Below are 16076 nucleotides of genomic sequence, written 5' to 3'. Positions count from 1 at the left end.
AATGTAAAATGCATTATAAACGCATAATTTATGATCTTTCATATATAGTTCCTCAATATAAATGGCTAGAAATCCAACAGAACTTATTTCTTGTATATTATTATTGTTTTATTGTGACCCAGTCCATGAATATTAAAATGAGATGTGGGGTTATACGTTGATGATATAGTATACCATCTACAAAACTAACCAAGCGATATAAAGCGGACAACTGTTACATAAGTCTTCAACCATAAACGAAACAAATGACATTGACAACAGTTCAAACTTATTTGTTTTATAAACTATTAGTAAAATTAGAATGAATAAAATAATACTCATATAGTTCCGAATTTGAAATTATGAAAGATCACAATTTTGAATTAGAATGAAGCCGGTATAATGTCAATTTTTATCAATTATTATAACGAAAAAATAAAAACGAATAAGTTTTTTGTAATATTAAAATTGAGAATGGAAATGGGGAATGTGTCAAAGAAACAACAACCCGACCAAATAAAAAACAACAGCAGAAGGTCACCAACAGGTCTTCAATGTAACGAGAAATTCCCGCACCCGGAGGCGTCCTTCAGCTGGCCCCTAAACAAATATATACTAGTCCAGTGATAATGAACGCCATACTAATTTCCAAATTGTACACAAGAAACTAAAATTAAAATAATACAAGACTAACAAAGGCCAGAGGCTCCTGACTTGGGACAGGCGCAAAAATGCGGCGGGATTACACATGTTTATGAGATCTCAACCCTCCCCCTATACCTCTAACCAATGTAGAAAAGTAAACGCATTACAATACGCACATTAAAATTCAGTTCAAGAGAAGTCCGAGTCTGATGTCAGAAGATGCAACCAAAGAAAATAAACAAAATGACATTAATACATAAATAACAACAGACTACTAGCAGTTAACTGACATGCCAGCTCCAGACTTCAATTAAACTGACTGAAAGATTATAATTTCATCATATGAACATCAGGCACAATCCTTCCCGTTAGGGGTTTAGTATCATACCATCATAACATATATGAGAAGAACATAACCCGTGTCATGCCAACAACTGTTTTTAGAATAAATGTGTTTAGTTCCGATGCAAAGACCTTATCAGTGACTCAATATTAACGCCAAAATATGCAACCTTTAATGACTTGACAACAGTATCGTAATTATATCCCTTCTTAATAAGTCTTTTCACTGACACCTTTGTGCTTTATAAAGAATATTTCCATAAAAAAATTGGATATGAAATATCTGACAGTATTAGTAGTCTGCATGTTGAGCTATATTTACGAATGATGTCTTTATACCGATGATAAAATTTAGTAAATGTTTTGACTAGGTTGTGATATCGAAAACCCTGGTGTAATAATTTTTCAGTAATACATAAATTTCTCTCGTTAAAATCTAAAACATTGTTACATACACGAGCGAATCGTACAAGTTGAGATACATAAACACCGTAAGATGGTGACAAGGGAACGCCACCATCTAAAAACGGATAATTTACGATAGGAAATGAAAAATCGTCCCTTTTATCATAAATTTTAGTATTCAGCTTTCCGTTAGTGATATAGATATCAAGATCGAGAAAAGGGCAGTAATCTTTGTTAGTATTAGCTTTATTTAAAGTAAGTTCTACAGGATAAATTTCATTAATACACACACTGAAGTCATCATTATTGAGAGCCAAAATATCATCCAAATATCTAAAAGTATTATTAAATTTGTTTATCAGATGTTGTTTCGATGGGTCTTGGCTTATTTTTGTCATAAATTGTAACTCATAACAATACAAAAACAGGTCCGCAATAAGTGGTGCACAGTTAGTCCCCATTGGAATTCCGATAATCTGACGATATACGGAATCCTCAAAGCGAACAAGAATGTTATCTAGTAAAAATTCAAGGGCATATATAGTATCAAAGCATGTCCAATTAACATAGTTTTTTTGTTTATTGCTACTAAAAAATGTCCTAAAAGAGTTTGAACATATATATTCACATTCTGATTTTTTGAATGCCCATTTAATTAGGTGTATGAATTTTTTCTTAATGAGAATGTGAGGCAAGGTAGTATACAGGGTAGAAAAATCAAAACTTTGAACAGATTTAAAATCACCAATATAAGCATGCAGTTTATCACGTACTTCCAACGAGTTCTTGACACTCCAAAAGTAATTTATTCCACTATTTTCGAAGGCCTCACTTGAACAATTTATTATCAGGTTTTTAATTGTACCAAGTGTGCTGGTAAGAAGAATAGACAATTTAGTAGTTGAACAATGGCTTGAAGACGAAATAAATCTATATTTGTTAGGGGTTTTGTGTAGCTTCGGAAGCCAATACATAGTTGGGACTTTCATTGTATTTGGCTCTGCGTGTAAAGCGGTGGCTAAAAGTTTATGTTTGTTACAGATTTCGTTTTCTGAAAATGGAGTCAGTTGGAATGTTGGTGAATTGGTGATTTCCTTTTTCAGAACCTCAATGTAAAATTTACGTCAAACAATAATAATATTATTAGCAGCTTTATCGGCCGGGACAAAAACAAATTCATTGGCTAGTTCTTTTAGTTTATGTTTGATACGAGAAATAGGTTTATTGTGGTTATTGTTAATAGTAAAATGTTCTTTAAAATGTTGAATACGTATATCAACTATCTTCATTACTGAATTAAAAAAAGAGTCCAAAGAGTTTTTGTCAGCTTTTTCCCGTTTTATCCATTTCATACAGTAAGTATGGAGTGAGTCGTGGATGATATTACGACACTCATTCCAATTAATAATTGACGGGGGACGATATTTAGGTCCTTTACTGAGGAATGATTTTAACTCTCGGTCTTGAACGATGTTAAGATCTCCTGTTATAACATGGGAAATGGGTCCATAAATATATTCGGAATTACTGCAATTACATGAAGTAGGTGTAATTTCACTGATATTAACATCTTTACACAATTGACTATAATTAAACACAAATTTCCATGTAGATTTCTTGTAAATATAATAAATAAGAGGTAGCTCACTATTGTCAAAATATCCAGGAATTTGTTCTTTAACAGAATGGTCGTTAAATATACCGGCAATATTTACAAAATCAAAGCCTTTATTGACATACTGAATTTAAATAAAATGTTTTTTATGATCTTCAGGGCGATCAATTTTGGGAAATAATTTAGAATAACAATATGCCATAATAGTTTGAACAATTTCATACTTAGGACTGCTATATGACATTGTGTTGCAATCCTCCAAAATTTTATTTAACTTATTAACCGGAAACGAACAGAGTTTTGTTAACAGATAATGTCTGCCGTTGTTTTTTGAAATGGAAATTAGGTTCGAAATATTGGTATGATTGGCCCGAGATTTTCTTTGATTGCGATTTGTTCTACGACCGTGAGAACGTTTTTTACGAACAGTTTTAGAAGCTATATCCAAAATGTTAACGAAATTGGTTCTAGATATAATACCAATTCCCATGATATAATCATTTAGACCGAGAGGGTAAACTGTCTGTAATTTTTTAATCCAATTTAATTAAATTATTTTCCGTGATCGTACAAACTTTGAATGCGATTCACCAGGCTGCTTATTTACTACTTTTAAAGGTTGAACTGCTAAATATTTAAAAGGATGGTTGTGCTTCTTAAGGTGTTGGTAAATGATACTTTTGAATTTTTTGGGTCTTTTAAAACGATACAGATGTTCTTGAGTGCGTTTAGATAAATATCGTCCAGTTTCTCCTACGTACTGAATACCACACCCCGGTTTGTTTCACGTGAGTAAATAAATAATACTGTTTGTTTTTCAAGTTATATCAGTTTCAAAATTTAAAGAAAATGTGCGACCATTAAACGTGGACCTTACCGTATTGTCGGTGGAAAGACGGGGACATGTAAGTCATTTTTTGGCATGACACTTATCGATAGAAGGGTAACCACGATTTTTATTGTTAAAAATGTAAGCGATGGTAGTATTTTTAGATAACCGATTTTGAAGATTGAGACGTAGATACCCTTTGAACAAGTTAAGTATTTAGTAATTTTCCATTTCTAAGCTTCATAATTGTTTTGTTAATGAATTATATAATAAAGGAGCAAAGATTGGCGTCCAGAATATGAACCAGCATACAATAATTAAGTTATGTAAAATGGATAAATTTGTTCGGCTAAAAATGTCAAACGTTATCAGTATTAATTACCCGAAAAAGATAGGGTATATCAGGGTAGGACTGATGGCTGACTAAATAGTAGAATGGGGCTGAATATTGAAATACTACTTTTTGATAAATATTCCTAAAGTAATGAACTAGAGCAGTTCTCGCTCGGACACACACTCCATAATCTAGTATATTATAAGTGCAAACTGCATTGTATACATTTGTTTTCTCATTTAATTTGCTTACATTTAATTTTGTAGAAGCCTTTTATTGTTTGCTAAGAGGTTTGATTTAAAAAAAAAAAGGCCGTATGGTGACATTTAGTTGTTACCATTCACGTCGTTAGGTCTCGGGTGGATATTTATCCCATTGGCAGTCAAGCATTTGATCATTTCTGTTATCGTGTGACGGCAAGTTTTCCATAACGTTTTGCCTTCATTAAATCAAAACGACTGCCATTCGTATGTGTCTTTATGGCCAACTTTAAAATACAAATGTTCCTAAATTTTATTATAGAATTGAAATGATTTTACATGGTTATTGTATCAATGGTAGAAATTATCAATTGTCAACATGTTTACCCTTTCTATCGCTCGATATGAATATATTGATAAATAAAATGCCTGTTCAGAACATGGGCAGGATATGATAGAACTATTTGTTAATTTTACTCTTGTTTGCTTAGAATTATAGAATGTAATGGAGTGTACAGTATTAAGTACTTAATAATTTGATGGTATACACTGGAGCTTTATTTAGCATTGCATATATGTAGCATGACTTTAATATGATGGAAAATGCGTCTTTTTCGTTGTTTGTCATGGCGTTGTTAGTTCTTTGGCGACTTGAGAGTATGCTGTTCATTTTGGTATCATCCGCCTGTCTTTTCCTAACGAATTGAACTCACTATTTCTGTCTCTTGTGTATATTGGTTCCTTGAGAAATATACCACGGTCAGATAACGGAAATTATTTCGTCCTTAGCTGTATATCAATTTTCGAGCATAGAATATGCATTGCACTTTTTGGTAAAAATATGCATTGCATCTGCCATTTCGCTGTGTTCCTTTTATAATTGATGTGTTCCCTCGGTTTTAGCTTGTTATTCGGATTTGTTTTCTTTCAATCGATTCATGACTTTAGAATAGTGGTACTACTGTTGTCATTATTTTTCAATGTGGTAGATAAAATGCATGTTGTATGCTTCCATGTTACTATATTTCATTCCATACAATGTCTATAGATAACTTTAGTCTTTAGACTATCTGTCCCCGAGGGTATCATCAGCCCAGTAGCCAGTACTTCGGTACTGGCATGGAAATACGGATTTTTTGTGTTATTAAAATTTGTTCTTACAAAATATTAGAAACTATTATAAATTAAGGAATATTCCCTGATGCAAAGCTCTGATTCCTTTCACGGATTTAGCTATACTTTTTGGACCTTTTGGATTAAATCTCTTCATCTTTTATATAAGCTTTGGATTTCAAATATTTTGGTCACGAACATCACTGAAGAAACATTTATTGTCGAAATCCGCATCTGGTGCAAGAAAATTGGTACCGTTAATTTTATTACTACCCCTGGGTCGATGCCTCTGCTGGTTGACCATAAGTCCCCGAGGGTATCACCAGCCCAGTAGCCAGTACTTCGGTACTGGCATAAAAATACGGATGTTTTGTGGTATTAAAATTTGCTGATACAAAATATTAGAACTTATTATAAATTAAGGAATGTATCTCCCTCATGCAAAGCTCTGATTCCTTTCACGGATTTGGCTATACTTTTTGGACCTTTTGGATTATAGCTCTTCATCTTTTATATAAGCTTTGGATGTCAATTATTTTGGCCAGGAGCATACTGAAGAGACATGTATTGTCGAAATTCGCATCTGGTGCAAGAAAATTGGTACCGTTAATTTTATTTTAATGAATTCTATTCCTTTTTTTATTAGTTTATCTTCCGTACGAGTGTGCAGCTTCATCTCGTTATTGCCCTCGTTATCTTAAATCAACGAAAAACAGATATGTGACACATAAACAAACGACAACCACTGAATTACAGGCTCCTGGACGAGCTGTCAAATATAAACACCGTAAGATGGTGTCAAACATCATATATCAAAAACGTTAACCAATCAAAAATTCATCTACGAATTTAGTGGGGAACCATAAAAAATCTACTATTTTGAAATCCTTCTTCTTATGGGTGTACTTTAATTAGTGTATAAAACTATTTTCAGGGGGAACAATTGACATCACTGTGTCAGAAGTTTTATCGACCGGACAACTTAGAGAAATCTACAACGCTACAGGAGGTCCTTGGGGTGGAAATTATATCAATGACCAGATAATTAAAACCCTAATAGAAGTTATTGGGTGGAGTGTGATGGGAATGTTTAAATCAGAAGATTTTGACGATTACCTCCAATTGTTGAAAAATGTGGAGGAGAAAAAACGTAGTATAAAGTACGACTGCGAGTTATCATTAACGATAACAAAAGATCTCCAAAATAAAATTGAGATTCCCGAGACATACAAAAAAGATGTACGAAAGGATAGAAAGCGCATTAAGTTATCATCCACATTGATGAAGAAAATTTTTGCATCGTCAGTCGATTCAATGATGAAACATGTTGATCGGCTTCTTGAGAAAGATGAAACAAAATTGGTGTCATCTATATTGTTGGTAGGTGGATATGCAGCCTGTGACTTTGTCCAACGCGCATTCCGCGAGAAGTTCGAGAAGAGGTACAGGATAATATTTCCATTGAGTTCAGATATGATTGTCTTAAAAGGCGCTGTTATATCAGGTCATCTCGTCGAAGCAATCGTGGGCAGGATGGCAAAATATCATTACGGTCTAGGTCTTATCACAGAAGCAGTCTCTGGGCGTGTTCTATCAGTTGGAGAAAGTAACGGAAAAAAACAGTTTTTCTCATTAATCAAAAAAGGTCAAAAGATTAATGTCGGAGATGTGGTAACCGAATACAAAGTCGTCTTAAACGCTACAACGCAATGGGCAAATCTTGAAGTCTACACAACTGAAGACGATACACCAAAACCAGTTATTGATGAGAAGTATTTTACCAAAGTCGGAAACATCAATGTTAGACTTCCACAATTCAAAAAAAAAAGCACTCTCGCCCTCACCATATCGTATGATGAAACCGAATTCAAGGTTGTAGCCAGAGATGAAAGTACAGGTTGCTGCTTTGTTGGTAATTGTCAGTTTTTAGAGAAAGAAATCAAGCCATATCTGGCTAGTACAAAAATTTAAACAGACTTTACAAAACGTGAAAGAATAACCTTTTATGGCTTTGTTATTATTGTGTCAAAATGCTTAGAAATAGATGTCCAATCAATACATAGATTGTGTAGTACGTGTGTATATTAATATTAAACAGTGTGTGTATTATATAATGAAACTGCGTTGGTCAATAAAATATTGAAGTATTTTTCTTTATAAAGTCGATGAATAACGACTTTTTATTTTCCTTGAAGTAAAAATAAAAATAATGTTGAGATTTAGAATGAATGCCAATAAGCCAACTATCCTAAGTTCAAATAAAGGGAATGTAAATCATTAAAGGCAACCATACAGCCTTCAACAATAAAGCCATGTATATTAAAAAAGGCTTTAAAAGGCCCCAAAATCCAAAATATACAGCAATTTAATTGACAAAACTAATGGCATAAACTTACTACAATTTTCAAAGACAAAATATGACAAACACAAAGCAACTTAATCCATAGAGATACAGGCTTCTGGCGAATGAGTCGGTGTTAAACTTGTAAGTTATTAGTTTACCCTCAACCCTTACTTGACAGTGGTATTGCAACACAATATGAGAAAAAATTATACAAAAATCAGTTGAAAACGACTTAACTCATCAGCTCGATACAACGCAGAAATACATCTTTTAAAAAGAGGGATCGGTTTGGCAGGCTTTTTACTCATCTCTAATAACAAAAGACAAAAGTTACAACAAATGAAAGACATCATGGATCTACGATTGAAATATCGATCAGTACACATCCAACATCCAGTAGATTCAGTTTGAAGGCGTCATTAGCAGTCAGAGAAAAACATTAACGTGTGCAATGCAGATATAGGTATCGACGGATTGTAGAACCGTGGAAAATCATTTGTGTATGAATATATAATTAGTATGGTTTAAATTTAAATCAACATCAATATCTATACGAATAAAAAAAAACATACCTCAAATATATAATTGCAGTGTTAAATAGTAACTTGATATGATTTCTTTATTAAACGGATTGATCAGTTTACCCTGTTGGTATATAAATTTGAGGGCTCTGTAAACAGCATTATCGTAAAAATAATAGAATGCACTATTCCGTCTGAAAAAATAATGATATCTTTTGAATAATATAAGAAAGGTTTGAAGTTATTTCTGAAAACGAAATCCCTGACTCAGTAATTAACCAGTACAAAGTAAAATCACAAAACAAACACCTCCGAGGAAAATACAAAACGAATAGTGCCTTATCAAATTGCTAAATCAAAGCTCAAACAAATCAAACGAATTGACAACAACTATCATATTCCATATCATGGAACAGGCATTTTCTCATGTAAAAATAATGTATAAACCCAATTGAAAAGAGAAATCGTCCCTTTTTTCACGACTTTTTATGTAGCGTTTCTTTTAAACTACTTTGTTTAAATCTAGAAAATGAAACGTATTGCCGTTAATATTAGATTTTGCTAATGTTAGTTCCGTTGGATCAATTTTGGCAGTACATTTAGAAATTATAATTGAAGAAAAAACGGTAAGTTTTAGTAAATTTAACAATTTAATGAAATTAAGACGGGTCTTAAATGAGTTCTGCAATAACTGATGCATAACAAGAAAGGAACAAATAAAGGCAACAGTAGTATTTGTTTGGCTTTTTAACTGTTTTGATCTGAGCGTCACTGATGAGTCTTATGTAGACGAAACGCGCGTCTGGCGTATTAAATTATAATCCTGGTACCTTTGATAACTATATACCGCTGTTCAAAACTCATAATTCCATGGACAAAAAACAAAATCGGGGTAACAAACTAAAACCGAGGGAAACGCATTAAATCATGTAAATATAAAAGGAGAACAACGACACAACACTGAAATGTAACACACACAGAAACAGACCAAGCATCAGATAAAATCCCACGAGAATAACAAATATAACAAGTCTGTTATTAAAGGAGACACGATTGGTGCACATTCAAATTTACCGAAATAAACATAAGGAGAAATTTTATGTCTTTAATAATCTCATCACTACTCTAGTAAGTATTTAACAAATATTTCCTTTCTTATTTGAGAAAAAAAAAACTGTAACGCGTTCTATTTGAAAAAGAGAATATCTATTTTATTCTCTTTTTAGTGTGGTTTCAAATTCGGTAAACAAAAAGATTGTCAACGTTTATTGTAAAAAAACATCTTTGTTTGAAGAAGGCAAGGCGATTCAGTTGCTAAAAATTAGTGAACATTTATCCAGAATAACACCTCATGTTAACTTTATATTCATGCAGGAACAAAGAATGATGAAACTCCTTGCTATAACATACATTAAATGTAAATATTGAAATTATTCCTCATCTATGCTCATAATGAATTATTGAAAATGGGAAAATATCCCCGGAATAAAAAGACCTTTAGACTGGGGAAATATCCCCATAAAAAAAGACCTTCAGATTGGGGAAATATCCCCACTTTTCTTCAAATATAATTTTAAGTTTAAGAAGTGTGTAAGTAATTGTAATTAACATCATGAATAAAGTGGGGAAATATCCCCACATTAAATATGACTTTCAATATGGTGATAAAGGAATACGAAATGGGGAAATTTCCCCATTAAATTACAAGTAGTGGGAAACATCCATACAGGAAGACAACACATACGTGAACACTAAACAATAGTGGGGAAATTTCCCCACATGAAAATAATCTTTAAAACAGGCTGTGTAATTGGTCATTTTCTATGTCGAAGAAATAAACAATATACACAGAATGGGGAAATATCCCCATTATGTGTATTTATCCATTTCTACAGCATTTTGCAAAGATTTACCTTCCGTCTAAAAACGCCAATCTTGAATATAAAAATGACGAACATTTATCAGGTGAAGCATGGAAAAGCGGTGTGATTCTTAATGCACTTTTTGACTGAGTTTTTTTTATTGCAAACAAGTCAAGCTAGTGAAAATACTGCTTTAAATTATTTTGCAAAGTTAGATAGCGGGCCTTAGATTTGAAGGTCATACTTAACACTAACTAATGTACATGTACAAGTCTTTAAATGACTTTGCAACATTAAAAATACGAAATAAAAGAGGAATCTTGGTGATTATGTTGGCTTCGCACTGTCCAGCGGTAAATAAATATGCATATTCAGGACAAGAACAAGTTAAGGTAACATGAAAAATAACTTTTACTTTTCACTTGAACCACACGCTGAGTCGGATTCTTAACAAGCTAATTCATAAAGGAGGAGTAAAAGATACCAGAGGGACATTCAAACTCATAAATCGAAAGTAAACTAACGCCATGGCTACAAAAGAAAAGACAAACAATAGTGAAGAAAAAACGTCAAAGAAATTAAAACCTACAAGCAACACGAATCCCACCAAAAGCTGGGGGTGATCTCGGCAACTCCGAAAGGGAAGAAAATACTGCTTCACATGTGACAACCGTCATGTTGTTCATAAGATAACAGTCCACCGACACGGACATAGCATTATCACTTCGAGCCAATCAATCCTTTAATCAAACTCCTTCATGCTGCGTGCTAATCGGAGAAGCAACAAATACAAATTATAAAATCTCTGTTTTCATCCAGCCGGGTTTCAACCTAGGACCTCTCGCACTCGGGGTGATCACGCTATCACGTATTCGTGGCTATCACGTATTCGTGAATCCATCAAATTAAAGGAAAGTAAACGAGATAGAAATCAATTATTTTTCAAGAGAAAACATAACTAAAAACTGTTTAATGTCAGTACAGCACAGGTAAAAAATTACATATTAAAGCATGCACACTATTTTGAATAAAACATAATTGTACTGTTGCTGTTGAAACCATATGTTGTTCAACTGCTAGGTAAAATAGCCACAACAAATATGATAACTCATGTAAATAACAAATCAACTCAAAAAAGAAAATGATTTCTTTTAATTCCTGTATTATAAAATAAAATATCTGTTTCTTTTGACATATATACCCATATACATATGAGCTATATATGGTGCGTCTAGTTGTCATGTTCTTCGTATTTCCTAAAAATACAAAAAAAAACGATTGATTTCGACTTTAAATGTTGTTGGTTGATGGTCAAAGAAAAACAAATAAATATTACAGTACACACAGAGAGGATGTAATCTCATACTCCCAACACTGATTCTGGTGAAACACAGTGTCACACTGTGAAACACAGATTTTCCCTCCCAAAAAACACAAAGTAATTACTCCCATCTGGGAGGGTTTTATGACCTGTTGATTGCAGGTTAAAGTAATAAAAATCAACAAAGCATGACTACATGGTTTGACAGTGACTTATAATTACATGTCAACTATTCTCTCACTTCTTCATATTTCAACCATTTCCTATTTAGTTTTATTTCTGAAAACTATAAAAAAAAAAATAATGAAATGATTTAAAAAAATTATATAGAAAAAGTATTTTTAGATTGGAAAATTATTTATGTTCTTTCAAAATCTCATAATTAAGAATGGCAACTTGATATCAACAATAAGTTGTATTAATATCATTTTAAACATATAGATGTATAGATATTAATATACAACTCGTCTAAAAATCAACCCAACAATGTTAGATCTGTAAATTTGCTTTCGCAAATTTAATATATACATGGTTTAAAAAAAAAAGAAGTTATGATACAAAAAAAATGAATAAAATAAAATAATGTAGATAAATTTCATACCTATTATATTTTATATACTGATATAATCTTCATTTATTATTTAAATTTATAAAAAAAAATCAATAAATTCAATTAAAATATATGTCTTTATTTTCTATTAATTATACTCCACTTACAGATGTTTTTTGTTTGTTTTAAATATGTTCCTTAGGTATGAAAAATCAACACTGTCAGAACAAATGCATATTTTTGATAAATATTTTTAAATAAGTTGTGCAGGATTCTTTAATTAAATTTAACAAATCTCACACTTTTCATCATTTTTGTGACTGTCATTTAATGACAGGAAACACAAGAAATGTTTATTGTAGTCATCAACTACTGGCACACTTCAAAGGTTAACATAGCAATAAAAATCATGGTGTTGGGAGAAACTACACCAAGGTAATAAACAATTCAGGAGTTTTAGGGAGGAATTACTCCAAGTTTCTCCCAATTTCCTCCCAAGATTTGGAGAAAGTTGCTGAAGTTTCCTGGTGTGACACCAAGTTTTTACACAGTGTAGGGAGTATGAGATTACATCCTCTCTGTGTGAACTGTATAAAGACTAAAAGTAGTCAATTACCAATTCCATGTTGAGTTTGCTGATAAAACGTCCAGATGTTTTGCTCAAATGAAAAATATTTGATTTGAAATGAAGAAAAATGTTTAGTTTTCACAGTAATATGAGCAAGCAAAGACAACGCGTTTGACTTACTTATTAAAAATACTTTTAAATCAGTTGAACTAGAACAATTCTATAAACAATATACCATATGTCAACCCCCTCCCCCTATGAATATTTTGAATATTCAAACAAACTAAAATATGTCCGGTTTTTTTTTGTAATAACAAACAGTGGTAATGATTGCCACCGGTAACGACATTGAACAAAATCGTCATTGCTCCTCCAAATGACACTGTAACAACAACTGTACAATAGCGTACCTTTTTTGCCTTTCTTCTGCTTTTTTAATTCAGGTCTGGTTTTGTCCTGTCCATTTTGTTTTCTTTTCCTTTTCTGTGTAATCTGTATCTATGATAGAAAAATACTAATGTTCTACTAGTATATAAGGTGTAAACAGATCAATGGCAAAGGTATTATTGCATACGAGAAATCATTTTTTTTTATTAATATTAATTATCCATTAATATTTGACTTGAAGTGTATATTTCTGAATGTTTTATTACTAAATTTAAAAATTATGACGAAACTAGGGTTTACACTTCTCCAGGAAAAAGAATAAATGAACAACAAAATGAACAAGCGTTAGCCTTTTGAAAAGGCTATTCGACTCTTAGCTTATAAAAATGGAAAGTGCTCTCGCTTTGTAGATTAATTCCTTTACTAGAATAGCCACGTGCATCAATCAACAAATTTTACCACACACGTGAAGTCACACGTTATGAAGTAGTATCGTTTAACGTTGTTTTTTAATCAAGAAGATTCGACTTTTTATAGATAAAGGTTACCTGTGTAAAATCTAATTGCTAAAATAGAGAGGACAAATCCGATACTCTACGAGATTGAAGGACATTTACTTAGTTTGGATTGTCCTAACCAATCAATAAACTTTGATTATTCACGTCTCGTAATATCTTCCAATCAGGTAGCATGACAAATTCACGCCCTAACAGTGCATCGTTCAATTCTTAATCTCGACTTAGGAGTCGAGAACTAGGAGTCGAGAATAACAAATATATCAACAAACGACAAACACTGAATTAAATATGTTAGCGGGATCCGCTCCCTAACTCGAGACAGTGGACAGTAGTGTAACAGTACAACATAGGGAATGAACTATAATAACAATCAGTTGAATGAGGCTTAACTTTTGAGATGGATACAAGTAGAAAAACATTAAACAAAAACACAGAGTTAACGTGGCTGAGTACTTGTACATTCCGACAACATAAAGACACTAAGAACGGACCTGAGAGTAACTCTTTATCGCTCTAAGTCTGTATGTCATTGTATTCTACTCAAGTACTGAAAAATAAAAGTACCTAAATATTACAATAATTCTAAAGTAAAGAAATAGTACTAAATATTAAAAGTAAATTTCAAGTACTACAGATTTAAAGTAAAGAAAAAGTACCTATGCAATAGTAGCTGTGTAAGTCAGGAATCTGATGTACAGTAGTTCTCGTTCGTTTATGTAATTTATACGTGTTTCTCGTTTCTCGTTTTTTTATATAGACAACGTAGGTTTTCCCGTTTGAATGGTTTTACACTATATAAAAAAGAAGATGTGGTATGATTGGCAATGAGACAACTATCCACAAAAGACCATTTGGGGCCCCTTATAGCTTGTTGTTTTGTGTGAGCAGAGGCTCCGTGTTGAAGACCGTACATTGACCTATAATAGTTTACCTTTTTTTATTTTTAAATTGTTGTTTGGATGGAGAGTTGTCTCATTGGCACTCATACCACATTTTTCTATATCTATATAGCATGTATAGTATATATTTGACATTTACACACTGTAAGGTAAAATATCTTTGTGGTTTTAATCAGAATCGGCTCAGTAAAAGGTCTAATACGAGTTGCATTTACATTCTTTTTAAATTTATCTGTAAAACTCACGCAACTCTATTTTTCTCTCGCGAAAATATAATGTCCGTTAATTTCTAATTCCGTACAAACGTAACACACCCAAACATGCATATTCGATTAGCAATAATCAAGAATTATAATCATATAGCTCATTGCGGCAATTTGAGCTAATTTTAAACATATTTTCCTAAAGATATATATTAATTGTGAGTTCTATAACACACCAGAAACTATTTTAGAATTTCCAATGTTTCTGTTGTTCTTATCGGTTAGTTCAAACATAAAAAAACAAGAATGTGTCCAAAGTACACGGATGCCCCACTGGCACTATTATTTTCCATGTTCCATGGACCGTGAAATTGGGTCAAAAATTTAATTTGGCTTTAGAATTAAAAAGGTCATAATCATAAGCATCAAGTGTACTAAGTTTCAAGTGGATTAGACTACATCCTCATCAAAAACAACCTTGACCAAAAACTTTAACCTGAAACTCACACTTTCATTTTCTATGTTCAGTGGACCGTAAAATTGGGCTCAAAAGTCTAATTTGGCTTTAAAATTAGAAAGATCATATCATAAGCAACAAGTGAACTAATGTGCGGGAATTTCTCGCTACATTGAAGACCTGTTGGTGACCTTCTGCTGTTGTTTTTTTTCTACGGTCGGGTTGTTGTCTCTTTGTCACATTCCCCATTTCCATTCTCAATTTTAAGTTTCAAGTTGATTGGACTTCAGCTTCATCAAAAAGTACCTTGATCAAAAACTTTAACCTGTGGACGAACGAACGAACGAACGAATGGACGAACGAACGAATGGACGGAGCCACAGACCAGAAAACATAATGCCCCTCTACTATCGTAGGTGGGGCATGAATAAATATTCAATAAATAAAAAGTTAATAAACAGTATTTATATAAGTAAACAAATCATGAGACACATGACATTAAGCTTCAGTCTATAATGCGGTCAGTCAAGTTTACCTCACAACGTCCTTTTAAGATCTTTTAACACATTGGATAGTTTAAACATCAAATTAGAATCTGCATGTAGGAAACACATTTTGATTAACTCTTAATTCATAAAATAGATATCGTTTTCGATAATAATATTCTTCTTTTTTAACTGACCACGAATTAGAATATGAACCACTTCTTTTTTTTTAATTGGAAAAGTCATTCCCGACTACTTATAAACTTTGAAAGATCAAATTAAAGTTAAACATGCTTACCTCTTCTCCATATATATTGTCATTTTGTTGGAATTGATTGTCTAAGCTTGGTGCTGTTGATAGTTTTATGCAAACCATCGTAATTAAGAATAATTTGAAATGAAAAATTTCAAAATAACACTTTTGATTGAACACAACTCTCATTTAAAAAAAGAAAGCGCGCGTTTTCCGGCTCCAAGTTTTCTACTAGGGTGTGCGATT

General features: G+C 32.4%; 1 protein-coding gene and 1 long non-coding RNA gene across 2 annotated transcripts in view; one reads left to right on the top strand and one right to left on the bottom strand.

Annotated features, from left to right (window-relative positions):
* The window catches only part of LOC134697456 (heat shock 70 kDa protein 12A-like), a 29133-nt gene extending 21575 nt beyond the window's left edge, over positions 1 to 7558 (top strand). Inside the window, exon 8 of the mRNA XM_063559734.1 lies at positions 6397 to 7558. Coding sequence (XP_063415804.1) covers positions 6397 to 7433 — 1037 coding nt within the window. The 3' untranslated portion in view covers positions 7434 to 7558. The remainder of the gene's footprint in view (positions 1 to 6396) is intronic.
* A 3789-nt stretch (positions 7559 to 11347) lies between these two features.
* Positions 11348 to 16076, bottom strand: LOC134698141 (uncharacterized). The gene is made up of 4 exons (XR_010103125.1): positions 15876 to 16076; positions 14025 to 14080; positions 13039 to 13126; positions 11348 to 11445 (listed from the first exon to the last, which is right to left on the bottom strand). It is a non-coding gene; the product is annotated as an uncharacterized LOC134698141 (long non-coding RNA).

Source organism: Mytilus trossulus, chromosome 14 (genome assembly GCF_036588685.1).
Source record: "Mytilus trossulus isolate FHL-02 chromosome 14, PNRI_Mtr1.1.1.hap1, whole genome shotgun sequence".
In the NCBI taxonomy this organism is placed as follows: domain Eukaryota; kingdom Metazoa; phylum Mollusca; class Bivalvia; order Mytilida; family Mytilidae; genus Mytilus; species Mytilus trossulus.
The sequence above is the reverse complement of the archived record's forward strand: the minus strand, read 5'-3'. Positions and strand labels throughout refer to the sequence as shown.